The sequence below is a fragment of the Nycticebus coucang genome, chromosome 23, assembly GCF_027406575.1.
Source record: "Nycticebus coucang isolate mNycCou1 chromosome 23, mNycCou1.pri, whole genome shotgun sequence".
Classification (NCBI taxonomy): domain Eukaryota; kingdom Metazoa; phylum Chordata; class Mammalia; order Primates; family Lorisidae; genus Nycticebus; species Nycticebus coucang.
This window is the reverse complement of record NC_069802.1, coordinates 29566997-29586997: the sequence shown is the minus strand read 5'-3', so window position 1 is coordinate 29586997 and position 20001 is coordinate 29566997. Positions and strand designations below refer to the sequence as shown.

Here is a 20001-nt window from a genome sequence, read left to right as displayed (position 1 = left end):
TAGCCGGGCATTGTGGCGGGTGCCTGTAGTCCCAGCTACTCGGGAGGCTGAGGCAAGAGAATTGCTTAAGCCCAGGAGTTGGAGGTTGCTGTGAGCTGTGTGAGGCCACGGCACTCTACCGAGGGCCATAAAGTGAGACTCTGTCTCTACAAAAAAAAAAAAAAAAAAACAGAGGGTTCCATTTTTTTCTTATACTATTAGGGTTTTGTGTTTTTAGTCACACTTTAAGTATTTATACTTTAATTTCTTTTTATTTTACCTGAATTTCTGATGGAATGTTAATATTAGAAAAAGGCAATGATAACCATTTCAGAAAGTCACTTCATCTCCCCTTCACCCACTGCCAGAGAACATTTGAATCACTCCAAATGGCTGAGACTGTATCCTGTTTTTAAAGATCTACTCCACTGAATAATTTTATCTAGCTATGTTTCTAATGAAGAAAAATGTGGACCTAACTGTGTTTTCTAATTTTAACTCCACAAATATCATGAATAGTGTTTTTTTTTACTCTATTCCAAGTTTAGCCAGCTTCTCTGTGAATCAAAATACTGTGAATAATTTCACTAAGATTTTTGTTCATTAGATGTATTTGAAAAGTCACAGTGTAAATATAAACATTTGATGTGAAATTCTACTTTTTCCTTTATAACACAGTGGAAGCTATGCTGTAATACTTCATGGTGATGGTCTAGTCCAGCGGTTCTCGACCTTTGGTTGCGACCCACACAGCATTAGGAAGGTGGAGAACGACTGATCTAGTCTGTCCCAGCATCTGAAGCCATGTTTGGGGGGGAGGGAAAGTTACCTTGAGTAACAAAATAAAAAGAATAGAAACCCCAGTATTTATTTCATAAAAATTTATCCTTACCAAAAAAAAGGTAATATTCAAATTCAGTTAAAACAGAAGAATAACTTTAAAATAATGCATGTATGTTGTTGTGTATATATACACAGTTTTTAAACTTAAAAAAACAGGTTTTATTTTTCTTAAATATGATAAGTCTACCAGCAGTCCTGGCTGGAGCAGAGCTCACTGTTTTCCTCACATGTCTAGCTCTGCTGTTCTCTCTCAGCAGCTATGGAATGGCTGCTTCTCTCTTGCACCTTCTGGAAATTTGTTCTACCATCAATTGCTGTAGCTAGACCCATTTACTGATGTGATCAACACAACTTTCTCTGAGAGGAATAAATGAAAACCCTACATGTTTTGCCTCAGTATTAACCTTTCTCCCTTTAATGTTAACTTTGTTTTCTGTGGAATTAATTCACTTATTTTTTCTAACTCTTATTTAGTTTCTCATTTCTTTACAGATGGGTCCTTTGTTCCTGCTAATAGAGTTAAAAAAAATACATTTCGGAAAAGAGATGCATCAAATTGGTGTATATAAGATCAAAATTTTTCTTCTGGGTAGATGCCTAACAGTGGGATTGAGGGGTCGAATGGGAAATGTAATTTGAGTTCTTTGAAGAGTCTCTATACTGGGTTAGTTTGCATTCCCACCAACAGTGTAGAAGTGTTCCCCTCTTGGGCAGGGCCTGTGGCTCAAAGGGGTAAGGCGCTGGCCCCATATGCCAGAGGTGGTGGTGGGTTCAAACCCAGCCCCGGCCAAAAAAAAAAAAAAAAAAAACTGCAAACAAACAAAAAAAAGTGTCCCCTCTCTCCACATCTGTGCCAGCATCTGCAGCTGTGGGACTCTGTGATGTGGGTTAATCTTACTGGGGTTAGGTGATATTTCAGGGCCATTTTGATTTGCATTTCTCTGATGATTAGGAACAGTAAGCATATTTTTATACATTTGTTAGCCATTCATCTGTCTTCCTCAGAGGTTCTGTTCGTGTCGCTGGCCCAATGATAGACGGGATTGTTAACTCTTTTTTGTTGTTGTTGATTAATTTGAGTTCTCTATAGATCCTGGTTAGCAAGCCTTTGTCAGATTTGTAATATGCAAATTTTACGTTCTGAAGCATGGCTATTTGCTTTGATTTTTGTGTCCTTAGCTGTACAGAAGCTTTTCAATTTAATTAAGGCCCACTTGATTATTTTTGTTGTTGCAATTGCCATAGGCATCTTCAAGAGTTTTTCCCCTACACTTTCTTCTAGGATTTTTATTGTTTCATGCATAGATTTAAATCTTTTACCCATCTTGAATCAATTTTTGTAAGTGATGAAAGGTGTAAGTCCAGCTTCAATCTCTTACATGTGGTTACCCAATGCTCCCAGCACTGTTTATTGAATAGGGATTCTTCCCCCCAGTGTATGCTCTTGTTGGTTTATCAGACATCAGGTGGCTATAAGACGTTAGTTTCATCTCTTGGTTTTCTATTTGGTTCCAAATATCTATGTCTCTATTTTCGCGCCAATACATTCCTCTTATTAAAGTATCACAAGACTGGAGAAGCAAGAATCTAATGTACTCAATTCTAATATGAAGCCAGTAGACAGTCTAATACACACCCACATAAGAGAAAAACTCAATTCAATTCATGGTGGGGGATGGGAGAACAAGGGAGCGGGGAGAGGAAAGGAGGGAGGGGATGGGGGTGCTCCCACTTAATGGGCACAATGTTAGGGTGTATGGTACACCTCTTGGGGGTGGGACACAATTATAAGAGGGACTTTGCCTAACAAATGCAAACAGTGCAGCCTAATGCTTTGTACCCTCAATTAACCTGAAACAACAAAAAATAAAAATAAAGAATAAAAAAGAAAGCCAAGAAAAAAATAAAGCAAAATCTTTTAAAATGCGAGCTATTCATACTTTGTAGTTTATTACCCATACGCACATAAATTATATGTATATGAGTATATTAGAATTATTTTATTGGTGAATTATTTCCCACAAGATATCCTGAGACTGAGAGCTGTACACCTACGCCAGCCTTGAATCAGCTGGGATTAATTATCTGTGTAGAACGGCTAAGTATAGTTGTGCACATGTCATTTTATGCAGTATCTTTGTAACAAATTGATTTAAGTGCCTTTTTGGAACAGTTGTTGGGCAGAATTGATTTGGTGGCCCGTAGATTGACTTACACAGCAAAATTGTGTCTGTGTTTATTCTGGCATCTAAACGGAGTTTTAAACCAGTGGAGGGTAAGGGCTGGTGGAGTTGGAATGCAGTTCTCCATCAACTTTCACCATGAAATGTTGTGACGTACGTTATGAAAAGACATTCAGCAAAAATAGCCTGGGTCAGAAGACCGATTGACAGCTGGCAAAACAACCAAAGCATTTGAGTTGCATTAGAAATGTCAGAGTAACCTGTGTCTCATTGAAATTCTGTCATCTGACACAGTCAAGGAAGAATCAATAAAATGGTTTAATTGCAACACTTTTTGTGCGACAGGGTAAAGAAACAAGTGTGCAACACAGATAAAGACAGAGGTGCCTCCCATGGGCATATCCGATGCCCTTGTGCCGTAGTCTCATGCAAATTCCAAGCATCTGTCCAAACCCAGAGCAAATCCAGCCTATGTCACTTTAGGCTTAACTTCCTGAGGGCAGGGACTTTGTTCACTGCCGTCTTTCCTCATTCTACCTGGTAAATGTTTGGGCCAAGTGCTTTCACCTTCTTATACCGGTTTCCTTGTCTGTGTAAGAGAGATATCAAAAGCTACTTCTTACTGTTGTGAATATTCGATGTGTAATGTGTGTTTAGCAACAAGAACAATGTCTCAACTGCAAACACATTCCTACTGATGATAGGAAAGACGCAGAACGGACGGGTTAAAGCTGTCTTCTGTAAATCTGCCCTCCGTCCTTCCTTTGTTTCAGTTTGTCGTTGCCTCCCCCCGCACGCTGTGCTGTCCCCCTCTCTGCATCCCCACCCTCTGTTCCTGTCCTCTTCTCTTTCTTTCTTACTCCAGCTCAGTTCTGTTGTTTCTTTGCTTGTCCATACCGTGTTGAATTTCCCTCCACTACAGCAGTTTTCTAGGAAGGTGGGCCGCCTGCAGCAAGGGCCACCCTCTCCTGCAGCCTGGATGAGGCTTCCCCTGCAGGCAGAACGGGAGCAGGGGTGAGGAAGTTACCGCTCCTCACTGAACTTAGAACCAGAAATTGCCTTTCAGCTTTTGTATCTGTGGTCATCTGTGTTCTGCAGATAGTACAGACATCAGGATATCATGAAATGTGACTTCAGATACCCTCAAAATGTCTACTGGCTGCATAAATCAAGAGTAGTTTTTGCATTTAGTGGAAACATTAGCTTACAATTGCCTTTCAAAAATTACAAAATGGCTTTTTACTTTTAGAACACTGTACTATGCCCGGATATGGTTTAGGAACCTCTTATCCCTCTTTGTAATTCACAAACTGTATATGGTGAATTTAAATTTCCTGAATCTTAAAGTGTATCTTAAAATAGCTCAGTGCTTACTGGATTTGTTTTAAGTATTTATTGATAATGACGGCAATGTAATTCACAAACACTATGTTTAACTGTGAAAAAGGCTTTTCTGGGTTTTCCTAAATTATACTTTGATAGATATAATTGGTGTGCTAAAATTTTACCTAAATTGTAGTGCATCTTCTAAAATTCTCTTTGCTGTGCTACATTTCTGCATTAAAATAGTAATATGTGTGTCACACTTTATGGGGGCAAGACATGATTGCAAGAGAGACTTTACCTAACAATTGCAATCAGCGTAACCTGGCTTATTGTACCCTCAATGAATCCCCAACAATAAAAAAAAAAAAGTAATATGTAACATGTACTGAATGATATTAATATGTGCAAGACTCTGCACTGAATATCTCATCATTTTCCCAACAGCCCTAGGAAATGTGTTCTAAATGTTTGCCTCAGTTTGTAGATTAAGAAATTGAAGCTCACAGAAGTCTAAAAGAATAAAAAAAAATAAATAAAAGCTGGTGCTAGGTCAGAGAGCTAATAAATGACACACCCCAGATAAAACTCTTAGGTGACGGAGGCAAAGACCCAGCCCTCCAGTTCACAGCAAAGGGGAAGAAACAAGCAGAAATATGCAGAATTGTGCAGGGCTGTGGCAGGTTTACCGTGCACTGAATGCTTTTTCTGTGCTGAGCACTCCCTGAAACATTGTTCAACATGGACCCATCCGGTCACTTCAGAAGTAGGCAGTTGTGTTATGCCGATTTTACAGATGAATGGGTGGAGGGGTACAGAGATGGAATGGCTGGCCCAGCTCACAAAGCCAGCAGGTGGCAGAGTCCAGATGTGGATCCAGGCACTTTGGAATGACGTAGCTCTTTTTTTTTTTTTTTTTTTTAATCTAAAAATGAAATATATTAAAATTCCAAAATATAATTTATGTTCCTTTTTAATACATAGAATGTATAACCGTAGGAGAGTTATGTTGAGAAAATATGTCCTATAAAGAAATAAAATAGACACATATCACAAGTAGAGTGACATGGGCTCTTCCACCCACACTGTACTACACCCTATTTCCTGTTCGCAGGAAGACAGATGATTGTTTTCACCAGGTGTATGTCACAATAAATCAACGTTGAAATGAATACTAACTTCCACCTTTCGTAGCCCTGTTTCCCTTTGACTCCTTTAGTAACAGCTACTCTGCAGGGAGTTCTAAAGAAAAATAGAAAGTATTGATGGGCAAAAATTTTTCCGCACCTCCAAATCTCTCTTCAATCTTGCATGAGTTTCTTGCCCTGTAAACTTTCTGATATTGATTACTTTATGCAACCCTGTACTTCATATAAGTTAATCTTTCTGTTGAACTGATGCAAAAATCCCTGTTATGTGAAACTCATTTTTTTTTTTTTTTTTGCAGTTTTTAGCCAGGGTTGGGTTTGAACCCACCAACTCTGGCATATGGGGGCGGTGCCCTACTCCTTTTGGCCACAGGCACCACCCATGAAACTCATTTTTTTGTACATATACTCAATTATTTTGATCTTAAAATACATACACGTAATTCATTTCCATGAAATATATGATTTGATTAGGTATTTAAAAAAGGGTATAATTGAACAGACCATACCCTTTTTTATTAAATTAGCAATTTAAGCTGTGATGACTTTTACAGATTGGCATAATTATTTCCCATCCACGTTTGTATTTCTTTGCTTTTGCAAAGTTAAAATGTGGGCAAGTATTCATTTAATAGTACCTGGTAGTTTCCAAAGTCGTCAATGGAAGTACAGATTTATGATATTTCTGGTCAGACTCTTAAGAGAGGTTAAACCGTGGAGGAAAATAAAATTACCAGTAATTAAATTAACAGGCAGGTTCGCCATCTAAAGGAAATTTATTGCTTCGCAGTGAAAGATAGTTTAGACACTTTCACATAAAGTGGATCCATTTTTACATGATATAGGTATTATACATTGCTATTTCAATTTATATAATTAAAATGATATCACTGCACTGTAAGGTTAATGGGAGACTCAGCTGGAAACCATACGTCGTGGGCAATAAAATCTCAGCATTGCGGTACTGGCTGTCCTGTTAAAAGCTGATGCAGGATTTCAACGCCATTAGATTACATCCTACCTTTTTCAAAATCTTTAGAGAGGCCAATTTAAAACATTTGCCTTCAATTTTTAGAAATAGAAGAATTAAGTAAATATATAAAGAGGGCTTCAAACAAACATATTTGAGAATTATCTTCATCCTAGCTTCCCCCCCACCCCGGGGAATACTTCAGAGAATGTCCCAAGTAAGGGTTCTAATATTAACATTTTTTTTTAACATTTTAAGTTTTATAATACAGATTCATTTAAAATATAAAATCATTAAAATCTTTTAAATATGGAGAAAAACTTCTTTTGGACTGTAGTATTTTATAAATTTTCTACCCGAATTATAGGTATTAAGATATCTGTGTAGCTACTATATGGTGGATATTGCTGTATATACACAAACTTGCACATGGGGCCTTACTCAGACCATTCTTCTCAGTATTAAAGGTTTTATGTCCTGTTGGCATTCACAGCCTCCAACTGGATGAACAAACACAAATGCCATGTCTATAAACCACCAAAGAGACACCCCTGTAGTTACAAAGACCATGGGCATAATAGTACCTGGAAGACTTGTTAAATTACAAGATTACTGGACCTCTTCCCTAGAGATTTTGCTTAGTATTTCTGGTACCCAGAAGACTGTTTTTGAAAACAATCTCCCTAGATAATTTTTATGGATAATTCTTAAACCACAATTTGAAACCACAGCGCCAAAGTGATTGAACTGTAATGTTGGAGAGGCAGACCTCTGTAAAAGCTCCCTCCTGCATGAGGCAGGACAGTAGAGGTTAAGACGGTGGGGTTTGGAGAACAGCAGAACCAAGTTCAAATCTCAGCTCCACTGCTTACTAGCTACATGACAACAGGTAAATTATGTAACCTTTCTAACCTTCAGTTCCTCATTTCCAAAATAAGAATAAAAGAATCACCCTGATGTGATTGTGGAAACAATTAAATAAATCGAAGTGTGTTGTCTAGTAATTAGTAACTGCCCAATAAACGTAAGCTTTGAATGTCACCTTACTACATCAATTCCAAGGTGCCTACTTTCCCCACCTAAATAGCTACAGAATTTTATAATCGTTATGCATTGTATAATAATCTCCTGTTAATAATTTCTGTTAAGAGCTGGAAGTGCTGGTGTCAAAGCTTATTAGAGATTAGAAGAGAAATAGAGATCTGTTATTATTACCAGGCTCAGTAAAACCTGAATTTTGCTGAATAGTAGAAGTCTGTGCAGGTTTGGGGAACAAAACAATTTTCAGTAGAGGAGCAGCCCCAGTAATCCCCCAAAAGAGCACATTCAGAGACCTGACAAAGAGTGATTAAGGTACTTATTCTACATAGGATTTTCTTGAGAACTAGAAGGAGAAAATGTAGGTGGAGGAGGCAGTGTGTGTATCAAGCAGTGTAACAGCATACCACAAAGCTATCATAGAACGGACTTCATGCTGTCAATACTTTTGAATACATGAAGGAGAAAATAGAAATGAGGGCAAGAAAAGATCACCCAAGCTGGTTTTTCCACGTATAAATGTTAAAATCTTGAGTAAACCAAGCATCAGTTTTGTGGGCAGAATAACTTGCAAATCGAAAGTCGTTGATGCATATTCCCTAAAAGCAGATCTGTATGCGCAGGGGTGGTTCAGTTCTCATTATGGTTCAGACCCTTCTCTCTCCTTCCTGCTCTCTAGCCTCTATCGCCAGCATGTTATGAAATATCGCCATTCACCTCTCCCGCGTTGCCTTGATACCAGTGTGTCTAAAAGTTCCATTTTCTTTCCTGATTTCTTCTAGCACATACTACTAGATCTTTTTAATTGTCAAACTCCAAAAAAAGATTTATGCCTCGTAGCTCTCTCCTTCGCCCATATTCGTCCAGCAAGTTGCCATGTTTTATAAGTTTATTTTTATTTTTTTCTTTTGGTGCCTCCCTTGCTGAAATATTTGTTGCCGGCCCATCACATGCCAGTAATTCTGCAGAAACGAGATGAACTAAAATCCTTGCCTTAAGTAATCACCTTGCTTAAGAGGAGAGAAAATTAGTTAGGGAAGGAATTTGACTAAAATTTTTTTCTAATTCATTTATTTTTAAAATGGACATAAAATGGTATGTATTCGTCATATATAATGTGATGTTTTGAAGTAAATGCACATTTCCATTAATAAATGCACAACCTCACACAGTGATTTTCATGGTGAGATCACTTACATTCAATCTCTTAGCATTTTTCAAGAACACAATATTGTCATTAACTGTAGCCACCACCACATACAAAATATCTCTTGTGATTGATTTTTGTAAATATGCATCCTTTGACCAACATCTCCCTAATTCCCCCACCCACTAGCCTCTTGTAATTTCCATTCTACCCTCTACTTTTATGAAAGCAACTTTTTTAGAACCTGGAGGACGTTATGTTAAGTGAAACAAGCCAAGCCCAGAAAGACAAATACAGTATGATCTCATCCATGTAAAATCTAAAAAATTTCAACTAAAATTATGTAAGAACTATGATAAATGTATGTGCAAGCCACCTTAATACAGATGGGGCAACAACTGAGTCCCCAATGATACAAATAATTATGCCATAATTTCATTATTAAATGATGTGAATACTAATTTGTATCATTAATAACAATATTGTTATTTGTGTCAGGCAAAAGAGTACTAAGAGATTATCTATATTATGAGAGATTATTTATATTAGCTCATTTTACAGATGGGCAAATGGAGGGACTCAGTACCTGCCATGGCACCCCACAGTTACGAGATTACAGAGATTTTATCAGCAGGCTTAGTTGAGCAGTTGGGGAAAACCATGTTGAAGGAGGTACTTACTGGTTGCTCTTTGTCTTGAATAGTATTGAATTTTCCATCTCATAGTGATAGGAACTGGGTGCTTGAGGCAAAAGGAGAATGTGCAAAATTTGAGTGATTTCAAAGGATATTTTATAAAGGTGAATTAGGATCATTGCGTTCATGAGTGAAGCAAGGATTGAGGTGGAAACAAACGCACTGCAGGTATCAAAGAAAGCTCTGCAGTAAGGAGAGTGAAGTTTCCAGGAAACCCCGTGGAGGCCGATGTGGCCAGAGCAGAGTGGGAGAGGGGAGGCAGAGAAAGCGATGAAGTCAATCGGGATGTGTCATCTAGTGCGTTTTGGGGACTTGGGGGCCTTTATGATGCTTTGAACTTTCTTCTGTAGTGAGGTGAGACATCTATAGAGAGTTTTGATCCAAAATGTAGCAAGATGTGGCTATAAGAAGGGAGAGATGAAAGAAGAGAGACAGCTGGGAAGCTGGGAAGCTAACCTGGGCAAGGTGAGATGGTGGGTGTGTCGGGGTGGGGGGCAGCAGCGCAAGTGGGTCGGATTCTGGATATAGTTTGAAGACAAAATTGAGAGGAGTTTCTGGTGGACTGAGTGTAGGGCGTAGAATAATATCAGATGTCAGTGAGACTCCCGAGTCTTTGGTCTTAGTAACTGTTGGGACGATTTCTTGTTAACTGAGACAATGAAGACTTTAGGAGGAAGGTGTTTGATGCAGTTTCAGTTTAGGAAATATAACTGAGGTACCACGGTAGGGGAAGCACTGAAAGGAGTCAAGACAAGGCAGAGAGATCAGGTGGAGTTTCAGTCATCTGTGAAAGCAGTGATACAAGTTGACAGATGTTCTGACAGTGACAGTCGCTGTGTAGAACGGAAAGATGGACTTTGGAGACAGTGCTGAGGCAGGTTTTTGAATGGATTGGGTGTGGTAGAATAGGGAGTGTGTAATGGGAAAATCCAGGGAAAATCCCACTAGGGCCAGTCTCTGGTGTGGTTCTAGGAGGCCTCTGTCTTTCCAACTGTGCAAATGCCAACAATTGGTGTCTATAACACCAACTGCCTTCACCCTCCCTCATAGCTCTCCTATTGGGACCAGCTAAAGAATGGGACAGTCTTTTCACCGCTTTTCATTTTCTTGTCATGTCAGAAAATGAATAAACGAGACTTTCAAATTCAAGGTGCTCAAACATTGGAAAATTCTATATTATAGTGCCTGAACATTTACGATCTGGTGTTTTTGTCTGCAAACCCAAACTCTCCAACATACTGAGTTTGACTAGCATGCTTATATCAATTCCAGCACTTTCCAGTGTGTTACTCCCTTACTTAGCAAATTCAAGTCCTTCCAGGCTTTTCTGGAGTTGACAACCACCTTAACTTGCACTGAAGATTTAACATCTGGATCTCAGCCTGACTTCCAACTTTTTCCTACTTAATGCTTTCACAACATTACCTAAGTCACTGGAGACGCACCCACTCTCTAATATATTGTTCAGTGCTTCCTTTCTGTCCCTTGTCTCTGCCTGCTCTGAAACCAATTTCCAGACGGATCTTCCTGAAAATCAACTCCAATTAAGCCATTGTATTCCTCTGAAACAAAGGTTTACCATCTATCGCCTGGTGATGTAATTACACACTCTTCCCATGGCAGCCCCGTCCCACTAATTCAGTTGTTCTGACTCGTCTTGTTTATTCCACACGTTTCAGAGTAACAACACACTTCCTTCAGTAGTTCCTCACGTCACCTGTGATGCTTTTCAAGGAATAGAGCAGATACACTCAGGAGCAGATAGCAGAGTTTCCAATTAGAATAATAGGAGTGTGTATGTCTCCCTCACCTCTGTAGTGCTGTGATGGCAAGAAGAACTTGTGAACAATTTAGAATATGGATTCATTGAATCCACCCATCAATCCTATGATGTAGCACTGTTGTCATTCCATTTTACAGATGAAGAAATTGAGGCACAGAGAAAGCCAGCAGTCTTCCCAAAGTTTCATGCGTAATAAATGGCTGACCTAGTATTTAATCTCAGATCGTCCGGGGTCCTCTGCCTGAGATTAAAGCCTCTAATGACTGTTTCTTCTCTCTCTCCTTGATCACTTTTCTCAGATGTCACTCATACTTTATTCACCATGTGCTATCTTCGTTATTCTCAACCTGTGTAACATTACATCTCTCCAACTAGATTGAAATTTTTTCAAAACCAATCACAGTCACCATTCCAGATTGCTCTTCTGATTTCTCAGGGTTCTTCCTGGTCCCTCTCATCTAACTTCAGAGTGATCTCCATCTCCTCTCTGACCCTTACCTGACCCGTCTCCACGTGCAACCTGTTTCTAAGTTTGGGACCTTCATGCATCCTTGCTGTTATTCTTCCACTTCTTCAACTTTTCTGTTCCTACTGTGGAGATGCCTCATCCCTCTGTTTAGGGTGAGCAAACAATGAATGGATGGTATTTACATTGTTTGGGGTTCTCACTCTTCTTTCCCCAGCTATTGTAGAGTTCTTGTATCTGGACTTACAAATTCAACGTAATGAAACTTGAGTCTTTGGCTCTATGTATCCATTGCCAGTTTCATCTGTCTAAGGAAGACCTGAGTCCTGCTCCCTTCCCCACCATTGTCTGTGAAAGGAGAACATGCTTCTCAATTGTTGTGAACAGGTCTACTCAGCACACTGTGGCTTTATCCTCCAACTTCTCCCCCTATTACTCCCCTTCCTAGCAAACCAGGCCACAAACTACTCCCATAAGAAAGAGCTATGTTTCCCCATCCCCATGCCCTTGTTTAAGATATTTATGTCACCAGAAGTGCTGTGCTTCACCATTACAACCAACACATTGATATTGCCTTTTGCCGTTATTCTAAATGTCTTCTTGCTTTTTTGACTGTCAATAATTTGAATTTGCCAGCCCTACTATTTGGCTACTCACATTATCTTCTTCACTGAATTTGAAAATTCCTGAAGACAGGAATGGGCCTTACCCAACTTAGCAACCCTCATGTTACATCTAATGGATAATATGAAATGGATTGGAATAACTGCTAACCCTTACATGGTTCTATGTAGAAAACGTGGATTATTGTGCAAACACAATCTAGACCATCATTTTGAAAATGACAGAAGTCAGAGGCCAGGATGAGTTAAGGAATGTCTTCTTGTCTGGGCACCCACAGCTCAATGCTTACAGCACCAGCCCCATGAACTGAGGGTGATGGGTTCGAACCCAGCCCGGACCTGTTAAAAACAAACAAACAAACAAACAAAAACCAACAACAACAACAAAAAAGTCTTCTAAATTGGTGACTACCAGAGGACATATTGTGACTAAGCAGGCCCTGGAATCTTCTTTAGAAATCCCCAAATCTGGACTCAATACTTAACCAGTGTTCTTATCCATTTACTTTAACAATTTGTCTCACTGTTTAGAAAGACACCTGACATCTCTGATCTTTAGTTTCGTCTTCTGTAAAATCAGAATAACAATACCTGCTTCGCAAGATGCTTCTGAAGAATAAAACAAAAAAAAAAGGTTTAAATGGATAATATATTCTTTCTTTAAAAATCAACTATTACATACAGTACGTACTGAGAATACACTAGTTTTTTCCTCCTTTCCTGAGAGAACATGGCTCTCTTAAGTGAAGCGGCCTGGTGTCTGTAAGAAATGTTCGCCTGCCAGAGCGCACTTGGCACTGCTCTCGAGACCCGGCAGTGTGGTCTGAAAAGCCGTCTGTTCAGGGGGGAATCCACATATGAACATTAAGGGAAAAGGAGGCTCTGAGGCTGATGGTCTCTCACTCTTTTGTAAAAATAAAAGATTCTAAGTGTTAGCAATATAAAGTTATTCTGTGCCCTAGTATGCTACCAAAGTTAATTGGAAGGACTAACATCAAATTTAGAAGGGATAGTATTCTCACTGTGTGTTGCAATGACCCACGCCCTTAAATCATCTCCCTGACTTCCTCTCAGCTCACTGTGCCTGCAGCTGAGAACATGACTCCAGGACAAATTCGTGCCTGGGGACTGAGCAGAGCTGAGACTGTAGGTGAGGGATGCAGTGAGTCTGGGAGCAGGCGAGATCTGGAGCAAACATCTCTGCCACTTTTATTCCCCTGCAAACTCTCCGAGACCTTCCTTGTCTCAGAAGTGGAGTAAAAATAAGTGATTAGAAAACCTGGAATTGGCAGGGACGCAGCAGCAAAAGCACTAGTAATGGTTTTCGGGAGCATTATAAATTCACATGTGTTTGAATTTAGTTTTTTCTTCCTCCTCTTGTTTGTTTGTTTTATTACTTTCTGGTTTTTCTTTCTCCTGTATCTGACTGTTTTCTCTTCTACTGTTTGCTTTCTCTGAACCCTGGTTCTGGTATCAGGGCTTTCAAATACAAATTGTTAAACATTCTTAACTCAGTGTAATTAAACAAAGGAAGGAAATCAGTCTAAATCAATGACAAGCTGGAGAAATAAGCAGTTTTTAAAGGAAAGGAGACTTTATTGCTTTCCGCGATATACTTGAAACTACTGAAAGCAGTAATAAGCTATATTGCTTGGGAAATGGATGGCTGCCTTAACTCCAACATAAGTATATATTGTAAATTTATTGTTTGAAATAAAATACTTTTTTTTTTTTTTTTTTTGGCTAAAGAAGCATCCTCGTTAAATAGATTAACTTTTTTTTTTTTTTCCAAAATGCTTAGCAAACATTTTTTTTTTTCTATTTGAACATCAAGGGTATTGAGATAGATGCAAATCTCAGTTGTTTAGCATTTGCTACTAATAAGGTCAAGGCCACACACTAAATCTCTGTACCTACCAATTATCTCTCTCTTCTTTGTGTGGCTGCAAGCAGCTCTGGTCAAAAGCAGCACAGGGGAGAGGATGTGGACGAATCTGTCCAGTAGGCCTTCACTTGTTGGAAAATGGCTCTGTTTTCATCTGATATGCACCTGTGGTCAGTAGCTCCATCTTTCTTTGTGAGAATCAGTTATGTGAAGAATTTACAGATAATTATAGCTCCATCACTGTTGCTTTAATTATTTATTTGCTATTTTTACTTTCTACTATATGGTCATGTCATTTAAAGCTAGACTTAAAATAGAGAATGTTCTATTTTCAGTGACATTCTTGCATGTGTATTTATTCCGCTCGTTAAGGATAATAATACTACATGAGCTCATAGCATTACCTCTGAATTCTCTGAAAGAAAAATGATACGGTTCATGCAATGAGTGATTTTTACAAACTTTTCATTCCAACTCAAAGAGTGCTTTTTTCCTTGATTAAAATGTACTTCTCAATTAGATTAAAATGCAAATATAGACAGTCTATGTTTATGGTTATAATAGAGTTATTTAAAGAAGGTTTTAAATCAAGCTGGTATTAATATTTCATGCATTGGTTTTATTGTTTGGGAGGTTCTGCCAAGTTCCATTTTCGAGATTACTTAAAGTGCTGTGAAAACGTAAATCATACTACCTGGTTTTATCGGTTTTTACCCTGTCTTCCCTAAGAAGCTAAGTGGGCTGTTTTCCTATTTATTTCATGAGTTATGTCAGTATACTCAATATATATAAAGTACTAAAACTTCAGAAATTTCTGAAATTCAGTTATGAACAATTTACATTAAAGAAGTATTTTTTTACGCAGAAATAGAGCAACTCTTAAATTGAAGAATATCATAGTTTGTAATTTATTCTAAGGTTAAAGATCTGGAAGCACACTTTAAGCATATATAGTCCAACCTTTTACTTTATATTAGAAATATAAAATATAAACTGCACCCAGTTCTGCGGATTTAATTATAATCTTTTTGGGTTTTATTTTTCTGGTGTCCTATCACTTCTCAAACACTTTATTAAAAAAATTTTAAGTAGTATTTTTATAACTTCGCTTTTTGTTGTTGTTTTTAGAGATCTCAGTGAAAACCAAATTCAGGCAATCCCGAGGAAGGCTTTCCGTGGAGCAGTTGACATTAAAAACTTGTAAGTATATATATTGTTTTAATTATTGTGTTTTAAGATACTATCTATTTTTAAAGTCAAGTTTACGTTAAAAAAAGTGTCAGAAAGAATTAGTAAAATCCCTGGTTATCTTTATACTTACTCAGGAGAATTTATAGTAGTAAGTTTTAAGTTATTTTCACAAGCTATTTGAAGAGATTCTTATTTAGCAGATGTCTGGAAACTGAAGTTATTGAAGCTACTGTCAGATTCATTTTGTAATCCTGTGATTAAGTTTTTGAAACCTAAAGAAATGATTTGATTGAAAGGTATTTGTGGTATTTTATTCCTTTTTCCTGTCAACTTACTCCCTTTGCAATTGCTATATTTGTTGGAAATACAGAACGTGAAATATTTTTTTTTTTCTGGAAAGAGTAAATAATATTTTCTGGTTAGAGACATTTGTGTATTAGAGTAACAGCCTTTTTCAAGATCACCATTTTCATTAAATACCAGAAGTATGAGAAGGAAAAAATTGTCTTTCCCTTTATGTGAATATTTTTATGTCATATTTTTCTCTCCTATCTTCCTGAAATATACGTGTAATCTTAATAGTGTTTTTTTCTTGATATATTTTCAGTCTGGTGCCTCAAGTAGAAGTGTTTTTTAAGTACCTTTCGCTCTAAAGGAATATATCAGATTTAAGATTTCAATGGCAATCCTAATATTGTCAACATATATCTTTATAAATTTTAAAATACCATATTAGCTTTTAAAAAAACATGAAATGTTTTTCTTAGCTTTTACATTAGTTCGGAATGTAGGGTGGAAAAATCCCCTGGGTGCTGAGATTAACCATCGGAGATTTAATATTTCTTAGCTAGTAATAAACAGGGCAGGCACTTTTTTAAGAATTAACTTATATTCCGAATTCTCCATGGCCAGAAGCAACACTGTTTGTCCAGTAGCGAAAGTAAGAGAAATGCTTTCTCTTGGCAGAGAAGACAACTGTTATAAAAGCTACAGATTTGGGCCTCTACATCTTCTCAATGTATATGGTTTTTGTTTGAAGCACACCCTTTCTAAATGTCCAGGTAAAGATAGAAAACTAGAAGCTTCTAAGATATAAACGTATAGAGCCATTCAAATCATGGCCCTTGGTTTTTACGAGAACTCAAATTAAAAAGATTTCATTTGCTCTGCTGTTATCTTCACTGCGGAGGAAGTCTCAGCTATAGTCAGTGATGGAGTGTGTTCAAATCTGCCTGGTTAGAACCGAATCCCCAGGCCACCCCTACTTGGGGGCCTTTTGACAGCTGTAATAGTATAGCCATGGCTACAGTTGTCACTGCTTAGAAATGCTATTTGCACTCTTAATAATGTTATTACCTCTAAGTCCTTAAAACAGAGGGTGTTTAATCCTTTAGTAAAGACATTTAGGGAATCCAAGTCAACAAGTCTCCTTCCTCTCATAATGAAGGTTATTTTTGGAAACAAGGTCCAGTCATGGTGAGAATTCCTTATGTTCCCTTTATTTATCCTTAAAACATGTGATTTTAAAAGTTTAGAGATAAAAGAAAAAAATAAGTGTACTATTAGGAATGGAACGTTGATTATGAAAATTTTCTAAATTTTTTCAGCCCCACATGTATACTCCCCCCATTTAAAGACTATCATTATTATGTGCAGTGATATGACTTCAAGATTATTCTTGATATGTTTTGCTGGGCATTTAAAAAATTTTTCTATTTGTGGTTGTGAACAAATCAGCAGACTTCACTGAGCTATAATTTTCACTTTTATAACATAAACATAATATTTGCTTGAGTGTGTTATGGTCGTTAAAGATAAAGAAATGTGAATGGATTTTTAAAGCAATCAATGCCCTGACAGTATAGTATACTGTCTCACATCGTAAGTATTGGGCTAAACAACTGCAAAAAGTTAGCCCGGAAAAACTGACAGTAACAAGACAGGAAATGGGACATGAAGTAAATAATGATATTAGCAATGGATATGATTATTCTATCATGGATCAGTTTGAACGGAACTACAAAATGGAAAGGGGAAATATGCCAGAACTTACTAAGTGGATGTACGCAAGACCTTGATTTAAAAACAAGACATTAAGTGGTATAGGGGCTAAGGAAAGAAAGAGATAAAAGTATTACTTAAAGTTATCAGAGAATGCTGGGGGGGGGAGGGAAATGTGAGGTGTCTGGTATCTTGTAGGAAGTAAGAGAGGATTGGGAAAGAGAGAATTTGCTAAGGAGTCTCTTCAAAAATAAGGAGAATTTATTAAGGATTTCAGGGTTGGTTTTGACTGGATTAGAAGATTGACAATGTAGTGCAGGGGAGTGTCTCTATGTGTGATGTGAAGGTGAAGCAGTATCAGTCCTGAATATCGGCCGTGGTAAGAAGCACGTGTGTGAATATGGGGGATCTGAGCAGTGTGGCATCCAAGTGATTCCAGGTTTGGAGATTTGTGTTCCTATGGAAGAAAATGGGGCTTAGAGACTGTGTGGACGTGGGATGATGATGATCAAAAGAACAATTTATTCCCGTTATTCTCATTGTCTTCCATGGAAGAATGTAAAACTTACAGGAAAAACATTCCCACATGGCTATGCAGGTGCAGGCTTATTTAATTAATTAGTATCATAGCTATAATATTATAGAATTTTACGTGAAAAATACTTCCTATAAATAAAAATAGTTCAAGCTATAGTGTTCGAAAACCAGTTCAGATCCCATAGCGCTTCATATGAAGTTTGAGGTTTATCATTCTAATGTAAGAATGATGTGTATTAAAACTGCTAAGTTTAATTTCACATTGTTATTAAAATGGCACCTATAGGCATCAAGTAATGACTCGGTAAAATCTTAGTATTAGCATTATTAATATCATTAATCCTCATTGTGACAAGGAGGTACAGAGCTTCCTCCTGCTTATCAAGCCAGTGTACGCATTTATACCCTGGGCAACCTTGCATGGTGCCAGGATGCTATTGTTCAGTGATTCAGAGAGTGAAAGAGAGAAAAGAAGGCTTGTAAGAAGGAATATATGCTTTGTTTGCATCAAGACGATATTTTGTAGCCACTATTTAAGAGCCCGGTTTCATGCACTATAATAGGTTTATTGGATTTACCACATTCAAGCCTTTTTTTAGAGCAAATTCCAGCTTTCACAGAATTTTCACTGGAAGCACTGACTTTAATCTTGTGGATTGGCTAAATATGCTCAAGGCAGCATCCTGACAATATCAAATCGATGCTGTGGAAATTTTGCAAATTAGCAGATCGTATTCCTCTCCCTCCAGGCAAGCCAGGCTGTAACTATTCTCCACAGAGGGACGTTTATCTTGCTCTTAAACATCTCCAAGGAGGACCTCCCGTAACTTTTTTGCTTGCTTCTATTAATTTCTTAACTGAATTAAAATGCTTTCTTTTTTTCTTTTTTTTTTTTTTTTGCAGTTTTTGGCCGGGGCAGGGTTTGAACCCGCCACCTCTGGTATATGCGGCCAGTGCCCTACTCCTTTGAGCCACAGGCGCCGCCCTAAAATGCTTTCTATTTTATTTTGTTACTTGATTTTTCTTCAGCTATGACTTGAACTACTTCTTTTCCTGGCATTTTGGACAGTAAGATATAAGAGAATAGCAAGATTATATTAAAATATCAACTAAATTATAGTGTTTATGGTAGCCAGGGGCAGCACGTTTCACAAGATTTACATCTGTGTTTTAAAACTCCTAGTCTAGGGCGGCACCTGTGTCTCAAAGGAGTAGGGCACCGGCCCTATATGCCACAGGTGGCAGGTTCAAACCCAGCCCTGGCCAAAAACTGCAAAAAAACAAACAAACAAAAAAAAACTCCTAGTCTAAATGTGAACTAAAGTATTAAGACCGTGTCCTTACCAACTGAGTCACCAAAATAATAACCAATATTTAAAAAGAACTGTTCTTTAGAAACATTGCATATGTATTTAAAATATTTAACACAGATGCAGTAAAGCTTTTGCTTTGCTGTCTCCTAATCAAATCTTGACCCAAGACATGTTGCATTATGCCACTGATTTATTGTCAAGTATATATATTAGGCATTCTGTTTAATTAAATAATTTAGGGGAATACTGAAATTAAAAATTTCACTATTGCTAATATTTGTTTGATTTTATTTTATTTTATTTTATTTTATTTATTTTATTTTTTAGAGACAGAGTCTCACTATGTTGCCCTGTAGAGAGCAATGGCATCATAGCTCACAGCAATCTCAAACTCTTGGGCTTAAGCAGTTCTCTTGCCTCAGCCTCCCAAGTAGCTGGGGCTATAGGCACCCGCCACAACGCCTGGTTATATTTGTTTGATTTTATTACTGAATTATGTACCGTTCTCAATAAGTACAAAGAATTTTCAAAGGTCTCTTGTGTTTATGAGAAAACATTTGTAGCTATGGTTATCCTAGGATTTAAGCAAAAAAGGTAAAAATATATAAACTGGGCAATTAAATAGATTATTAGATTTTAGTCATTTCACAAAAGGAAACTTTAACTCACTTTACTACTAGTTTTTCTAGTAAGGTCCCAACGTGAATATATAAAAATGAAATTCCAAAAAGAACTATTTTAGGTGTACTGTGGAAAGTGAATTATAGCTACTGCTTCTTTAATTTTCCAATACATACTCTGTTCTTGGTTAGCCATTCCCTATTTGTAAACAAATATATCTCCTTCCTGTTTGCATACATTATCCTAATTCCATTA

General features: G+C 37.6%; 1 protein-coding gene across 4 annotated transcripts in view; it reads left to right on the top strand.

Annotated features, from left to right (window-relative positions):
• SLIT2 (slit guidance ligand 2) overlaps nt 1–20001 on the top strand; it is a 363506-nt gene that overhangs the window by 189295 nt on the left and 154210 nt on the right. For all 4 annotated transcript variants that reach the window (XM_053577755.1, XM_053577753.1, XM_053577756.1 and 1 more), the window contains one exon: nt 15212–15283. In XM_053577755.1, the coding sequence (XP_053433730.1) occupies nt 15212–15283 (72 nt within the window). The remainder of the gene's footprint in view (nt 1–15211; nt 15284–20001) is intronic.